The sequence below is a fragment of the Theropithecus gelada genome, chromosome 4, assembly GCF_003255815.1.
Source record: "Theropithecus gelada isolate Dixy chromosome 4, Tgel_1.0, whole genome shotgun sequence".
Taxonomy (NCBI): domain Eukaryota; kingdom Metazoa; phylum Chordata; class Mammalia; order Primates; family Cercopithecidae; genus Theropithecus; species Theropithecus gelada.
This window is the reverse complement of record NC_037671.1, coordinates 69,087,666-69,102,492: the sequence shown is the minus strand read 5'-3', so window position 1 is coordinate 69,102,492 and position 14,827 is coordinate 69,087,666. Positions and strand designations below refer to the sequence as shown.

Genomic DNA, 14,827 nt, shown 5'->3' with positions numbered 1-14,827 from the left:
TTTTTTTTTTTTTTTTTTTTTTTTTTGTATTTTTAGTAGAGACGAGGTTTCACCATGTTGACCAGGCTGGTCTCAAAATCCTGACCTCAAGTGATGTGCCTGCCTTGGCCTCCCAAAGTGCTGTGATTAGAGGTATGAGCCACCATGCCTGACCTGATTTAAAATTTTTAATTTTTGTAATAGTTTAGAACAGTTCTGTTTTTTTTAATTACTTTTTAGACGAGATTTAAATAATGCTTGCAGAAGTTAATAGCTTAGGTTTTAAGAGTCAGATAAATGGGCATTTGAATATTAGCTGTGTTATGTAACATCTGTGAACCCTGGACAAGTTACTTAGATATTCTCGTCCTCAGTGCCCTTATGTACAATGTAGTAATAATCATTTTATACCTCACAGAGTTGTTTAAGGTTTGGTTTAAATAATACATAACACTGAATAAATGTCTACCATTCATTATTGATATTATTATTACTTAGAATCTAACAAGATGTATTATTTTTAAAATGGTTATCAGTATAAAAAGGATATAGGGAGGAATAATCAGTTAATTAATTTAAATCAAGTAGAAGAATCTCATATTTATTTCTTTAGAACTGTAAAATTATTATAAGCTGCTATAATGGCTTATTCTGTTAACAAAATAGTTGTTAGTACCAAACTAATTAGTGAATTTGGTATCTTCCAAAAAGTGGCTGAAAAGAAATCAGATATTTCATTAAATGGATATTTCATTAATTTTTTATTTTCAACTAGCTGTATTTGCTGAAAATATTCCTAGCAAGACATACATGAAGGTGGGTTTATGGTGGCAAGCATGGATTTTTAGTCTTTCTTTTTTTGTGTGTGTAATTCAACCACATTCCCACCTTCTGGGCTGAAAGTGTTTCCTTTCTTTTTTCCATATCTCTAGATGAAATTTTGTTTAAAAAAAGTATTAAGGGAAGCTTCTTGGCCACTGTTTTACAAAATACTTTCTAGACACTCAAATTATAGATTCACAAATTTGTTCTTGAATTTATTTCTTGATCTTTTGTTGTTAGAATAATCTGGAAAGTCTATAAAACAAGATTTGTAAGTTTATTAATGTCATAACAAAAAGTATAATTCTATTTTTTTCAAGTCAAGTAGATTGACAGAGTATTTAAAGGTTAAAGGGTGTCAGTGACAATGCCATAAATATCACTTTAACCTCCATGATATTTTTACAGACCTCAGATTTCTCTTTTCTTCTTATTTTTTCCCCTCAAGGCAGTCACATTGGAGTATTTTCCATGTGACCTGTGAACATGAATCTATAGAAGGATTCAAATGTTATCAAAGGGATTCAACCATGGAGTTTTGAACGGGGTCCCATTTCCTCAAATAATAAAGGGGCACATTGCACCCGGCATTTGCAAACTGCAGCACGATTTTGGTTGGCTTTCTTATTAATCGGTTTCTTACATATTAGAGAGTGAGGAAGCACTGGTCACTGGCAGTAAAAATACTTTCAGGCGGTAGGAAGGGAGAGGTGAAACAAAGGGTAAAAGCTATTGCAGCTGAACCTAACAAATCAAACTGTTTCTAGGACTCCAGTCCGTGTTTCACACCATTTCCTCAGTTTTACCTTTTCATACTCCTTTTTAAACTTGGTCTCCCTCACTTCTTTATGCTCTCTCTTCCACTGAGACCCAATTATATATAGACTCAACCAGTTATAAGAGAAAGTATAAATAAGCAACAAAAGTAACATTTAATGAAATAGATGGTTTTATGTATCAGATTTTTTTGATGAACAGGTTCTATGTGATTAAAAAACATTTTAAGTACCAAAAGCATAAGAATACACAGGGACACAAAAATAACAGCAATAAACATAATCCCAGCTGGACTCAGTGGTTCCTGCCTGTAATTCCAGCACTTTGGGAGGCCAAGGGAGGTAGATCACTTGAGCTCAGGAGTTTAAGACCAGCCTGGGCCACACAGCAAGACTTTGTCTCTGTTTTTTTTAAAAAAATTAGCTAGGCATGGTGCCTACCATCTGTAGTCCCTGCTACTTGGGAGGCTGAAGTGGGTGGATCACAAGCCCATGAAGTCAAGGCTACAGTGAGCTGTGATGGGGCTACTGCACTTCCGCCTGGGCAACAGAGTGAAACCCTGTCTCAAAAGAGAAAAAAAATAATAATTCCCCCAAAACATCATAAAGGATTGCCCCTGCATCAGTAAACTCAGTAGTACAGTGTGCCCAATTACTATTTCTCTTAATTTCTTATTAAACAAAATATGAATAAAAGTAAAGCAAATAAAGAATGTATGGCTTAGAAGGGGGGAAAATGTTCAGCTCTTCCCCGTTAGTTATTCTGGGCAGTTCAGCTGTGTGTGCTTTGAGAATTTCTGGAATTCTGTGTCCTGAGTTGTCAATACTGGTTGTCCTTCTCAAGAAGGATTACTGTTGGACTTGCTAGTAGCTTGTAAATGTGGAGATGGACGTTCATCTATCCTCTATAATGAAGTAATCAGGAAGCAAATCATAGGTATGACTAGGAAGGCTGGTCTCTCCTGGAAGCTCCTGAAAGTAATCAGGTTGGGTGTTTTTGATACAAATACTAGTGTAATGAGTAATTCCAAAATTTTGCTAAGATCTATAAGAGAAAGCTGTAAAGAAGAGTATTAGACATGCTTTCAGAGCCTTAGTTCTCAAGCGTGGCTGTACATTAGAACTGCTTGGGAAAAATCTCAAACAACTGTTGCCTGAGTCCCTCCCTAGAGAATCTGGCTTTATTGGTATGTGGTGCAGTCTGGGAATCAGAATTTTTAAAGCACCTTGGGTAATTCCAATGTGTAGTCAAGACAGAGAACCATTCATCTTCTTTTTTTTTTTCTTAGACGGAGTCTCTTTCGCTCTGTCGCCAGGCTGGAGTGCAGTGGCGCGATCTCGGCTCACCGCAACCTCCGCCTCCCAGGTTCAAGCAATTCCCCTGACTCAGCCTCCTGAGTAGCTGAGACTACAGGTGCACACCACCATGCCCAGCTAACTTTTGTATTTTTAGTAGAGATGGTATGTTAGCCAGGATGCGATAGAGAACCACTGATCTATGGGAAAAGGCAGCTAGCTGGGAAGAGGGTGCTAAGCCCTTGTGACCAGTGTAGTGCAACAACCAGTAGCATCTGACTCCCTTGGGGCTTGCTAGAAATGTAGAAGCTCAGATCTCACATCAGACTTAGGAATAAAAATATGCATCTGAACAAGACCCTGAGTGTTCCTACGTACACGAAATTTTAAGAAGCATTAAAGGCACCCAAGCCCACAGGAGTACGTGGACATTTAGATGAAGGTTGTAATTAAAGGTATCTTCCTAGCCCTAATTCTCTCCATTTAATGAAGCAGAGTTCAACCCTAACTTCATTTTACTAGTATGCCTCCCTAATGGAAGGAGATAGTTCTTTATTGCTATGTATTAAGTTGGATTTCAAATGAAAGTTGGACTTCTTCAACAATCTAATATAATTTCTTTGAGTAGGAAGAAAGCTTTTTCCATTCTAGTTCCCATAAATAACGGTTCTCAACTCCTGCTGCATATTTAGATCCACTCAGGGAGCTTTTAAAATATACTTGTCCCACATCAGGTTGATTGAATTGGAATTTCTGGGGGTGGAGCCCCAATACTGGTACTTTTTAAAATTCTTCAGTAGATTTTAGTGTGGAGCTAGTTTTGAGAACAATTATGGATGAACTCTGTTTATTGACTCCAATATATCACTGCCACATTTAATCCAAATATAATGCAGTTAGTCATTTGGGCTTCCTCAAAGACTATTATAAATTATTTCAACTAATAATGTATCAACCTGTATTATAAGATCAGTTAAATATTTCGTGTATTGTAAGTTGGTATTCATTTTAGTTTATCCCTATTTTGTAGGGAAGAGTTGATAATTTATATTAGTAAAGAAAGTAATGTCAAGCATACAAAATAGTAATACCCCAATAATATGAATATTTTACTTTATGAAATAAAACATTTCATTTCATAGTGTTTTTTCCTTGTCATATTTTTAGACAAGTATGAAATTAGCCTGTAATCTCTAAGTGCTTGACAGCTGAATGGTGCAGAGAGGTATCTTCAAGGTGTTCCTTGGCAGAAAGAAGCTGGCTGCTATTAAACATCCACAAAATATATGTAATTCAATACAATTTTCTGATTGAGAAGCAAAAATTGTATTTCAGGTGAAATAATATATGTAGATTGCATATCGGTCTTTCAACCTGAGTTGAAAATGACAAGGAAATCAGATAACTGAGTAGTTGAGTATATAACTTAGATGAAGAAAAACAGGCATGTGTCTTACATAAAATGAGCAGGTTTAACTAAATGACTGCATATAACTTAGTTGAAGAGAAACAGGCATGTGTCCTAAGGAAAAGAGCAGGTTTAACTAAATCACTGCCAAATAATTTTTTTTTTTTTTAATTCTACACAGTGTAAGGCTGGGCACAGTGGCTCAGGCCAGCACTTTGTAATCCCAGCACTTTGGGAGGCCGAGGCGGGTGGATCACCTGAGGTTAGGAGTTCCAGCCCAGCCTGACCAATATGGTGAAACCCCGTCTCTACTAAAAATACAAAAATTAGCCGGATGTGGTGGCGGGCACCTGTAGTCCCAGCTATTCAGGAGGCTGAGGCAGAAGAATCGCTTGAACCTGGGAGGCGGAGGTTGCAGTGAGCCGAGATCATGCCACTGTACTCCAGCCTGGGTGACAGAGTGAGACTCCGTCTTAAAAAAATAAAATAAAATTCTACAAAGTATAAAAAAACTGAATAAAATGCACTTACAACCTCCTCTCAAATAGTCTTTCTTTTCATGCTTAAAATAAAAGCTTAAACCATAAAATTCCACTGCAAATTGAACGAGTTATCCCCAAGTAAGTTACCTATTTAGTTCGTTAGGTTTTCTACATATCAAAAAACATTTATGTGGGAGTTGTAACGATTATTTGTGTAAGACACTATTAATATATTTTTCATAATGGGATTTTTGAGTACAGAGATAAATATAAATATTATTAAAATCACACAGTTTTTGAGATTCCTATGTTCTGCCAATGGGAAGGGCTCCGTCCAGATTACCAAAATACTTTTTAAAATCTGACCTTCTATAATCAGAATAGGTCTTTGAATACTACTGACTTAAATGTTTAATTTGTCTCACTAGGTAATATCAACATAAAATTCAAAAGACCTCAGGCTATAGAAGATCTTTAAAAAAAAAAAAAAAACTGTCCTCTTTTCCATTAGGCTTAGAGTCTTTCATTAGTTGAATAAGAATCTTTAATTGCCTATGAAAAAAGTCTGTAATAGTAAATTGTATCTGAATATGAGAATCATATATTTATTAGTAAGTGCTTAATATATGACGTACCATTTGATTGAGAACAATCTCATTATGTGCACACTATAAACTTTTCTCATAAATTTGTCACTAAAATATTGCAATTTTATCATCTGCAAATTTTAGAAGCAAATCATAGAGGAAAATAACAATGGTTTTGGATGGTGTTGGGAGAATGTAACTATCAGTTCCATAGGTAGCTGTTTTTACCCACTGGGTGATTAGAGTTTGTTTTGTCCTTTTGCAGCTTTTAAGGCAAGTAGGACTGTATCTGATTCCATTTACGTTAAACCTGATGTTAAGAGTGCATAATCAAATATTTAGGAGACACAATTATGAGCCATATGGAGGATAGAGGAAATTGCTCAGGGTAGGTACTGATTCCAGACTTTTATTGTAACTACCTGTATGACCTTGGGTCAGGTATTTCACTGATGTGGGCAGATGCCCAATCTTTAAAATGTGGAGGTTTGGCTACATGTTCTCGAAGTCACCTTCATTCTTAACTGTGTGATTTAAATTCTGGTTTAGTCATGATGTAATATGAGTAATAAACAGAATAATGGATTTCAATTTTGAATTTTGATTTCAAGAATACTTACAGGTAAGGCTGGTGGTCCTGGGGGTCCGGTATCTCCCTAAAATAGATTAAAGAAAAGTTACAATTACCACTAGTCCCTTTTTGCACATTATTTATACATTTCTAGGTGGATAGAAGCAATATACAGAGATAGATCTTGAAGAATAGAAAAATAGAATTTCATCCTGATAAAAGTCTCTGCATAAAGAAAATATATCATATCCCTTTTCACTTTCATGATATAAAAATCACCTTGCATACTCCATGCTTTTTGCAACAGCAGGACTTGTTTTGAAAGCTAAAATAATCTAATTTTCTATTCTTTTGTCTACTAATCCAAAATTAGAAATAATATATTTTCAAGTATGTTTACTTGCCAATGGAGCAGCTGGGAAGTGTCATGGCGATAGATAATTTGTCTGACAAAGTTAGTATGAGGATCAGCAGAAATAATAAGTGGATCTCCCCATTTCATGCCTCCCAGCTGCAAGAAGCAGTCCCATGGCCTCTTCTAAAGCTCTGCTGAATTGGCATTGCATTTGCCATCAACTGTAAGAGGATTTGCCTATATTTATGTATTTTTGAACACTAAAATTGCTTTGCTGATCTATGTGAATACAAATTTCCAGGTGGATATATCAACAAACTATTCAACATCTTTAAAAAATGGTTCATCTAAAAGTTCACTGTTTTCCAATTTCTATGTCACCTTCATGCTTTACTTTCCCAGGAACTTTATTTATTTCATAAGAACTCTCAAACATTAAAGACCAAACATCCTTTCTATGGTTCTTATTTAGGTGCACATTATGGAGGCCATGTACCATATAGCATGGGGTACCAGGGTGCTGTAGTCAGTCTCACACTGAGTATCTTCAGGACTTTCTCTTTTCTCAATATAGCCAACTCAAAAGTTAAAACTTAGCATTGTGTATTCATTGTTTTTGGAACAATTGAATTAAAATAGCCAACAGTTGCTAAGGAACACTGATGTGGCTTAAATCAGTCACTGGGGACTCATTTGCAGGATCACCTTTAACACAGAGATAAATATTGAAGATAGACAAGGATTTCTAAATGTGCTAAAAATGGAGAACAAAATACATTACAAAACACATATACATACAATTTTCATCAAATTGGGATCACCCAACTACTTTATTCAAAACAATCCTTGCTTTTTACTATTTCTTAATTTCCTTTTCAAGATCGTTGCCAACATGTCATTATGAAATAACTTATTTTATGAGAAAAAGTGGCAGAAAATGGAATAGTTAGATTAAGACTGAGATACAAAATTAGCTTATTTCCAAAAGCCACTTGCCTCACCATTATGGCAGCAGCTCAGTGTTATTGGCAAAGTTTTCCAATACAGGTCACACTTGTTAATTTGATGATTGAATACCTAATGTTGTTAAGCAAGGGTGAGAAAAGGGAAATCTTATAAATACAAGTTAATGTCAACTAGCAATTGTTCATTTAGTCTTTTCAAACTAATCAAATGAACAAAAAGGCTATTCTTATTCAGATGCTATTAATGTAACAGCCTTTGGTTAATTTTAAAATGCTTTTAGGAGATAAACAGTATCAATGAGAAGTCACTGTATAGGTTGGCAGAGTTTTCTTAAAGAAAGGTTGGGCTTGGCTGGGTAAACACAATACCTTTTCTCCTTTTGGGCCAGGTAGACCACGAGGACCCAAGTCACCTTTCAAACCCTGTAGAAAGAATATAACCAATACACAGTTCACAGAAAGCTTTAATTTCTAACAAGTCATTGGTAACAAAATAAATCATAATTTACTGAACTTCCAAATCCCATTCTTCCTTTTGTAGTATAGAGAGAAACAGAGACAACTGGCACTAAAATGATAAGCAACATCTGTGCCGTGGTGGGCACAGATACATTAAATCAGCGCGAGTCCTCAATACTGCATATTTGTGCAACTTTGCTTCCTGCTAAAATTACATTAATTCACCATCTGGGAGAATATCATTTAGATCTATATGAGCTTTTAAGTATCCACTTTGGATTAAATTTGTGGATGTTGTAAATACCTCTGATTTAGCATTGATTTGGCCTTTGTTAAGCTTGCCAAAAAAATTCAAGAGTAAAATCAAAAACATTTTTATGTCTCTATCAAGAAATCTAATTGTGAGGGGAAAAGGAATGAAAGATGTATTCTTTTGCTGTCATACAACTGGAGCTAAAATGTAATCTCTTGCCTGCTTTAAAGTATGTTCTAGTTCTCTAATTCCCATCTTTTATACCTGGATTTATAAAGATGTCAAATGAAACTATGTATGACACAGATAGAATATCAGATAAATATTTTCATAAGTCCTCTGGACTGTTGGATGTTTTAATGGGCATTTAGTTGATCTGACTAAGCAATGACAGCTTTTGAGACTACCACAATAGATTGTACCGGAGGAGATCAGCTTTACAGCTGCATGAATTCACAATGCACATAGAAAGTTAGATAGACACATCCTGACTACATGGTAAATAGAAAAAAAATCTTCTTTTTCCCTTAGTTTAACACACTGGATGAAGGAAAAACAATAATAGAAAAAAGAAGTATTCTGAAGCCACACAATGCATAGTAAGTGTAAGTGTCTTACTGTTCCCAGCTGAAAGACCCAGCTGCTACTGCCCTGACATTTCATAGCGAATAAATAACACCAAATGCCATCACCTGTACTCAACATAGATACCAGTGATGAAGTGAAAGAAACAAAAGAAAACTGGATACTTAAAATAATTCCTGTTGCAGACAGTGTGTGAAAATTGTGGTATTATACTTCAACAAAAACATTTTTAATGGATGAAAACAATATCTAATTGGCCAAAAACCCTTCCAGTTGCATAAATGCCTTCATGTATAAAACTCATAGTTATGATATTTTTCCATCATTACCTTGGAATATTTATAGAAAAAGGATGAGTGAAAAATTAAATGATATTCGAGATGTGATACAGTATTGTCTTATTATTTACAATATCCATTTCTTCCCAAATCAAGCAACACATACTCTGTTTATACATGTTTCCAGAGTAGAACTTGGAAACAGAACATTGTAAACACTTGAGAGAAGAAATTTGCCATTTCTGTGAATAGATTTATTATTAATGCACTGGTTCTTTCATTTACTTATTCAATAAACATTTATTATATGCCTTGTGTGAAGTTGCTTCTGGCCTTTAAACCTGTACTACTGGTAGCCACAAGCCACATGTAGTTTTCGAACTCTTGAAATGTGACTACTCTGAATTGAGTTGTACTGTGAGTATAAAACACTATTAGATTTACAATATTTGGTAAAAGAAAAAAATGTAAAATATCTCATTAATAATTTTAAATTATTATATGCTTAAATGATAATAGCTGGATATATTGAATTAAATAAAATGTATTATTAAATGTATTTTCTCCTGTCCCTTTTTACTTTTCTTAATTTGACTACTAGAAAAAAATAATATATTTGCATTCATCTTGAATTTGTAGCTCTCATTATATTTCTATTGATTAGTACTACTTTAGAGATACAGAAAAGAACAAGAAATTAATGAAGATTCTCTCCATCACCAAACTTTAGTCAGGGTTCTCCAAGCCCTCTTCTCAACTAGACCTAGACTGTGGCTCCCATCTTGTATTTGGTCTGTCCAACTCAATTATAGCAAGAATCTTGCTAAGTATGTTTAGAGAGAATCTCTCACACTTAAAATCTGTTCTCCATTCCTTACTTTTGAGGGGATCGAGTTCTTCATCCCCTACCTTGATGTCTAAGTTTGGCCTGTCTTCAGCAAGAATATTCTCAGATCAGTTTGGTAAGAATCACCCTACCCTTGATGTCTCCTCTTAGTAATTTTCTATCCAGTGGCCTCCTTCCCTCTACTCATTGACCATAAATCCCGACTTGTCCTTGTTGTAGTTAGAGTTGAACCTGATCTGTCTCCCTTACTGCAATTCCCCTGTTGTAATAGTCTGGAATAAAATGTCTTCCTTATCACTTTTTAAAAACAAGTGTCAATAATTTTTTTATTCAACTAGGTAAAGGTCCCTATCCTCAAGGAACTCATGTAATAAGAGGAGAGTGGCTGACAATAAACAGGTCAACAGGCTGAATGTGATAAAAGTGAAAGAGGAGAGAGGCTACCTCAGGTGGGGTGTCAGAAATGGCCCTTGTGTGGTGGTGACATTTGCTGTTTCAGAAGGATCCTAGCAAAGATATAGAATCATTCTGTGTCCATGGACAGATGAATGGATAAAGAAAAGGTGCTATATATACACAACAGAGTACTATTCAGCAATAAGAAAACAAAGTCCTGTCGTTTACAGCAACATGGATGGAACTGAAAGTCATTATGTTAAGTGAAGTGAGCCAGGCACAAAAAGACAAATATTCCATGTTCTTACATGTGGGAGCAAAAAAAAAATTGAATACATGGAGGTAGAAAGTGTAGAAATAGATAACAAAGACTGGAAAGGGTGAGTGAGGGGGAGAGGGAGAATGAAAAGAAGTGGGCAAAAAGATACAAGCATACAGTAAGACAGAAGGAATAAATTCAATGTTTGATAGCACAGTAGGATCAGTATACTTTAAAAAAATGTATTTCACTCAGAAAATGGACAACCTAAACACCCTAACTTGTATTATATATGTGTAAAAAAATTCTTACATACCTCATGAATTTGCACACATTAAAAAAAAAGGATCCGGCCATGCAATGATCTGGGAATATGTGTAGGGGCAGAGGGAACAAGAAGCACAGAGGTCTCCAAGACAAAAGGAGTGTCATGAGCACATAGGTAAGGAGTAGGGGATTAAGTCAAGGCTTGCCAGGGGTCATGGTACATAAATAGTTGCAGGCCATGATGAGGAAAATGGGTTTTGTTCTACATGCAATGGGAAGCCACTTAAGTGTTTTAAGCAGGAAAATGACATGATGTGAATATGTTTACAAAAATTCCCACAAACCACTTTGGCAGCAACGTGAAACACAGATTACGGGCAGCAAGAGTGGGAGCAGAAAAGGGGCTATGACACCTTTTCCAGGAAAGAGAGCAGGATGGCCGGGACAGGGTTGTGCCAGTGGAGATGAAGAGAAGTGGTCAGAGTTGGCACATGCTGGAAGCAAGACTGGCAGATAGGCCAAAAGCGGAGGAGAAGGAAAGTCTCCAGGCTGGCTTGCATTTGCCTTAAGTAACTGGCTAGGAAGTTATGCCATTCACTGAGCAGAGAAATTTATTAAAAAGAGGTTATCTCTTCTTGCTTGTGTAAAACTATGCAGAGAAAAGACAAACGAATGAAATGAAAAATGAAAATGAAAATGAAAAAACAAATTACTGATAAAAACCTTGAGTATCCATTTACTCAACAAATATTATTGAACATCTGCAAACATGTAAGGCTAAATTATATATTCTTTATAAATGTGTAAGTGTGAAACATAATTTTTAAGAACGGAAGGAAATATTGGGTACAACATTTAGAAAAATGGTTAACTCTGGAGTGTAGGACAGTATACGATGAACCACACAGGGAGATTCCAAGTGGAGGATGATGTCTTTGTTTTCACACTGAGTTCTGGGTACATTGGTGTTCTCATTGTAACTATGATTTATAACCATCATATATGTTATATATATTATTTTGTAGGTATAGAATAATACATTTAAAAATTTAAAGATTAATTCCAACAAGTTAATCCCAGTTGTAATTTCTACGGAAGCAATGTACTGGCGGTTGAATCAGGTAACTCTCCCTGGTTCAATCAACTATGGGCAGGGAGGAGATGAAGGGATGATGTAGCCAATTACAAGTTGATGTGAATATTGAGTATTATCATTGAAGTATATAGCAGGTAGGACAAAAGCATTTCACAGATGCCTAATTCTACTAGAGGTGTCTAAGACTTCACAGATACGGATTTCAGGAGAGTCAGAAGAGGAACTGCCTTTTATGTATAATCATGGGTAAGTTGGGTAAGCTTTCCTATAAAACAGGTGTAATAAGTAATAGTTTTCTTGAAGGGTTGTTCTGAGAACCATATGTTGTAGAGACATTTAGCACATGGTAGGCACTTAATAAATGTTGTTTTTACTTTTCAAGTTCAAGTTTAAGGGATAACTGATAGTTCTTTCTTGTTCAGCTTTATACCACTTTGATGGATATGTAACAACTGTGCTTTAACTCACATAGGATAAAATGCAATTGAGAAGTACTGCATTTGTCAAGCTTCTACTTTTATGACCATTAAAGTGGGCCCATGTAACTCACGTCTTCCTGTGACAAAGTACAATGTTGTTAAGGCCATGGCGTTGTAATAGCCTCTGAGAAACACATCAGTAATGCTTTTCTCAAATGCAATTTTTCTCCTTGTGTCACAGTGGTGCTCCTATCAATGGTTATTGAGTGCTAGGGAGAAAGGACACAGCACCCACCATAGGCATAAAAAGCCGAATGGAACAGACTCTGAATTCAATATTGAGTAAGATGGGTATCTGTTATGAAGGTTCTCAATAAAATTCATGTACATAAAGATTCTCAAAAGCATAGCAGTTGATTCTACATGTAATGTGGAGGCAGAAACTGTTATCTAAAGGTAAGACAAGAGCTGAAGAGCAGTATTATAACCAGAATTATAAAAGCAGGTAGACTATAAAATTAATTTTTGTTGGAGTACCTACTACTACTCATGGGGTACCACATCTTTAAAAATCAGAAGATAATATAAAATATTATTTGTTAAAAATTGTTAACCCATCAATTAATTCTTTTCACAAGCTTTCAATGACTTAATGTTATTCCCTAGCAATGTCAACAGCTGTTGCCAGCTGATATCTCTGGTTTTGTGATTTCAATATTTTTGTATTCTCTGGTACAGATTGCATTGGTATAAGGAGATTAACATGATTATTTTAGAAACATCAGATGCTGTAATTCTAATAAGGGATATTTAAAAGACCATAATATAAATTCAGAAAAAGAGACAACTCAACAATTAAGTCTACTTTTCTAAGATTGTATAACCCCACAGAAACAAATAAATAAAAAGATGTGCCTATTAGAGCTAAATGTGTTTTATTTAACCCGGTTTCTAATAATAGCGAATGTTTATATAGTTCTTGCTTTATGTTGGACACTGTTCTAAATGCTTTCTGTATGAGAGTCCCTTTAATCTTCACAAAAAATCCATGAGGTAATTTTGGGGCACAGAGAGTGATAACCCCAAAGTGTGATGCTTTGGCATGCTGAGTGCTTTTAAATTAAAAGGAAATGAAAGGCCTTAGAAGCTGCCTCAGATCCAAGAATTTTCTAACCTTCTCTTATTTCTCCTCCAACCCCTCCTCAAGCACAGGGAGGAGCTCTCTCTGGAAGTTTCTTTATCAGACTGAGAAATCTTCTTCCAAAGAAAGCAATTGTCTTAAAACCCTCTTCCTAGGAATCTAACAGAATAAGCAGGAAAACTAATCTCTGGAGAAGAGAATAAACTAAAAGTTGTCACCAAGCTCAGACAGACTCTTAGTCTATTATTCTGAGGGCAGCTCTGAGAGATTACCTGGGAGTCTTTATCTGCAAAGCAAAACAACTTTTGTTCACAGTGCAGGTTCAGCCCTCACCTTTCTGTAACTTGTCCACAAGCTATTGTTAGCTCTTGGTCCCATTCAATTCTGAAAATAATTTACTACCTCTCAAAATTGCCTACATTTCCCCATCTTATTCTTTCCTATAAAGTGGGTTCTATTTAAGTTTCAACCATCTGGCCTTTCTTTGAGTCTCGTATTTTTTATGGCTCCAACTGTATGCACATTAATATATTTGTATACCTTTTCTCCTGTTAATCTGTCCATTGTCAGTTCATTTCAGCAGACTGGATCCCTCAGAGGAGAAGGGAAAATTATCTTTTCCCCTACAGTAAGTACTATTGAAATTATCAATGGTGCAAATAAAGAAACTGAGGCACAGAGAAGATAAGTAATTTACCAAGTAGTACATCAGCTAGTTAGTGGCAGAGCTGGGATTTGAACCCAGATAGTCTGGCTTTAAAAGTCACAATTACAACTTTATATTATTCCCTCTCAAGTTCATTCTAAGATACTGTTGTTAAATATATTTTGTATTTGGTCACAATCAAAATTATTTAATTATACACTAGATTGTGTGTAAAGACAAGGTCATACATTTCCAAAGTTAAATTCTAGCAATTCAAATTTTTGAACATTTTAATATATATTTTGTATGCATTATTTAAACTGGAATGGACATATGAGCATGCATTTGTTTAGTAATACCATAGAGATCAAACAAAAGTTTAGGCATGCACACACATACACACACACACACACGCACACACACACACACAGTCAAGATACACTTAGAAAAATATCAGCAGATTTTTTATTGTCCCAATGACTAGGAGCTGCTACTGGCATTTAGATTAGGTTGGTGAGATTCAAGGATGTTAAACATTCTGCTCTTGCAACAGTCTGACTTGAGAAAGAATTGTCTTGCCAAAATGCCAGCAGTGCCACACTGAGAAAGACTGAATTGCTACATACTACCCTTTAAATTAGAGTTTACACTTTCCAAAGTGAGCTGGCCCATTTTGTGAGAAAGCTGGCACAAAATAAGTTATTATAAGATACATTGACATTAAGATATATATAATATGCAACAATAAAGGCTATTTAAAAAGGCTGTTAAATTCATTTAGTAGAAATATTAAAGCATTCCAATATACTCTGACTTAGAAAGTAGCTGGAGTCACCTGGCTCATTGAGTTTATTTACTATACATTCTAAGATAATATTTCTGAAGTTATAATTTCCATCATGGCTTGACTTTAATTCAAATCAAAATAGCCATTATAATG

At 35.3% G+C, this 14,827-nt stretch overlaps 1 protein-coding gene across 1 annotated transcript in view; it reads right to left on the bottom strand.

Moving 5' to 3' along the window:
- The window catches only part of COL19A1 (collagen type XIX alpha 1 chain), a 330,775-nt gene that overhangs the window by 167,349 nt on the left and 148,599 nt on the right, over positions 1-14,827 (bottom strand). The window contains exons 13-14 of the mRNA XM_025382187.1: positions 7,611-7,664; positions 5,971-6,006 (exon numbers count right to left, since the gene is read on the bottom strand). Coding sequence (XP_025237972.1) covers positions 5,971-6,006; positions 7,611-7,664 — 90 coding nt within the window. The remainder of the gene's footprint in view (positions 1-5,970; positions 6,007-7,610; positions 7,665-14,827) is intronic.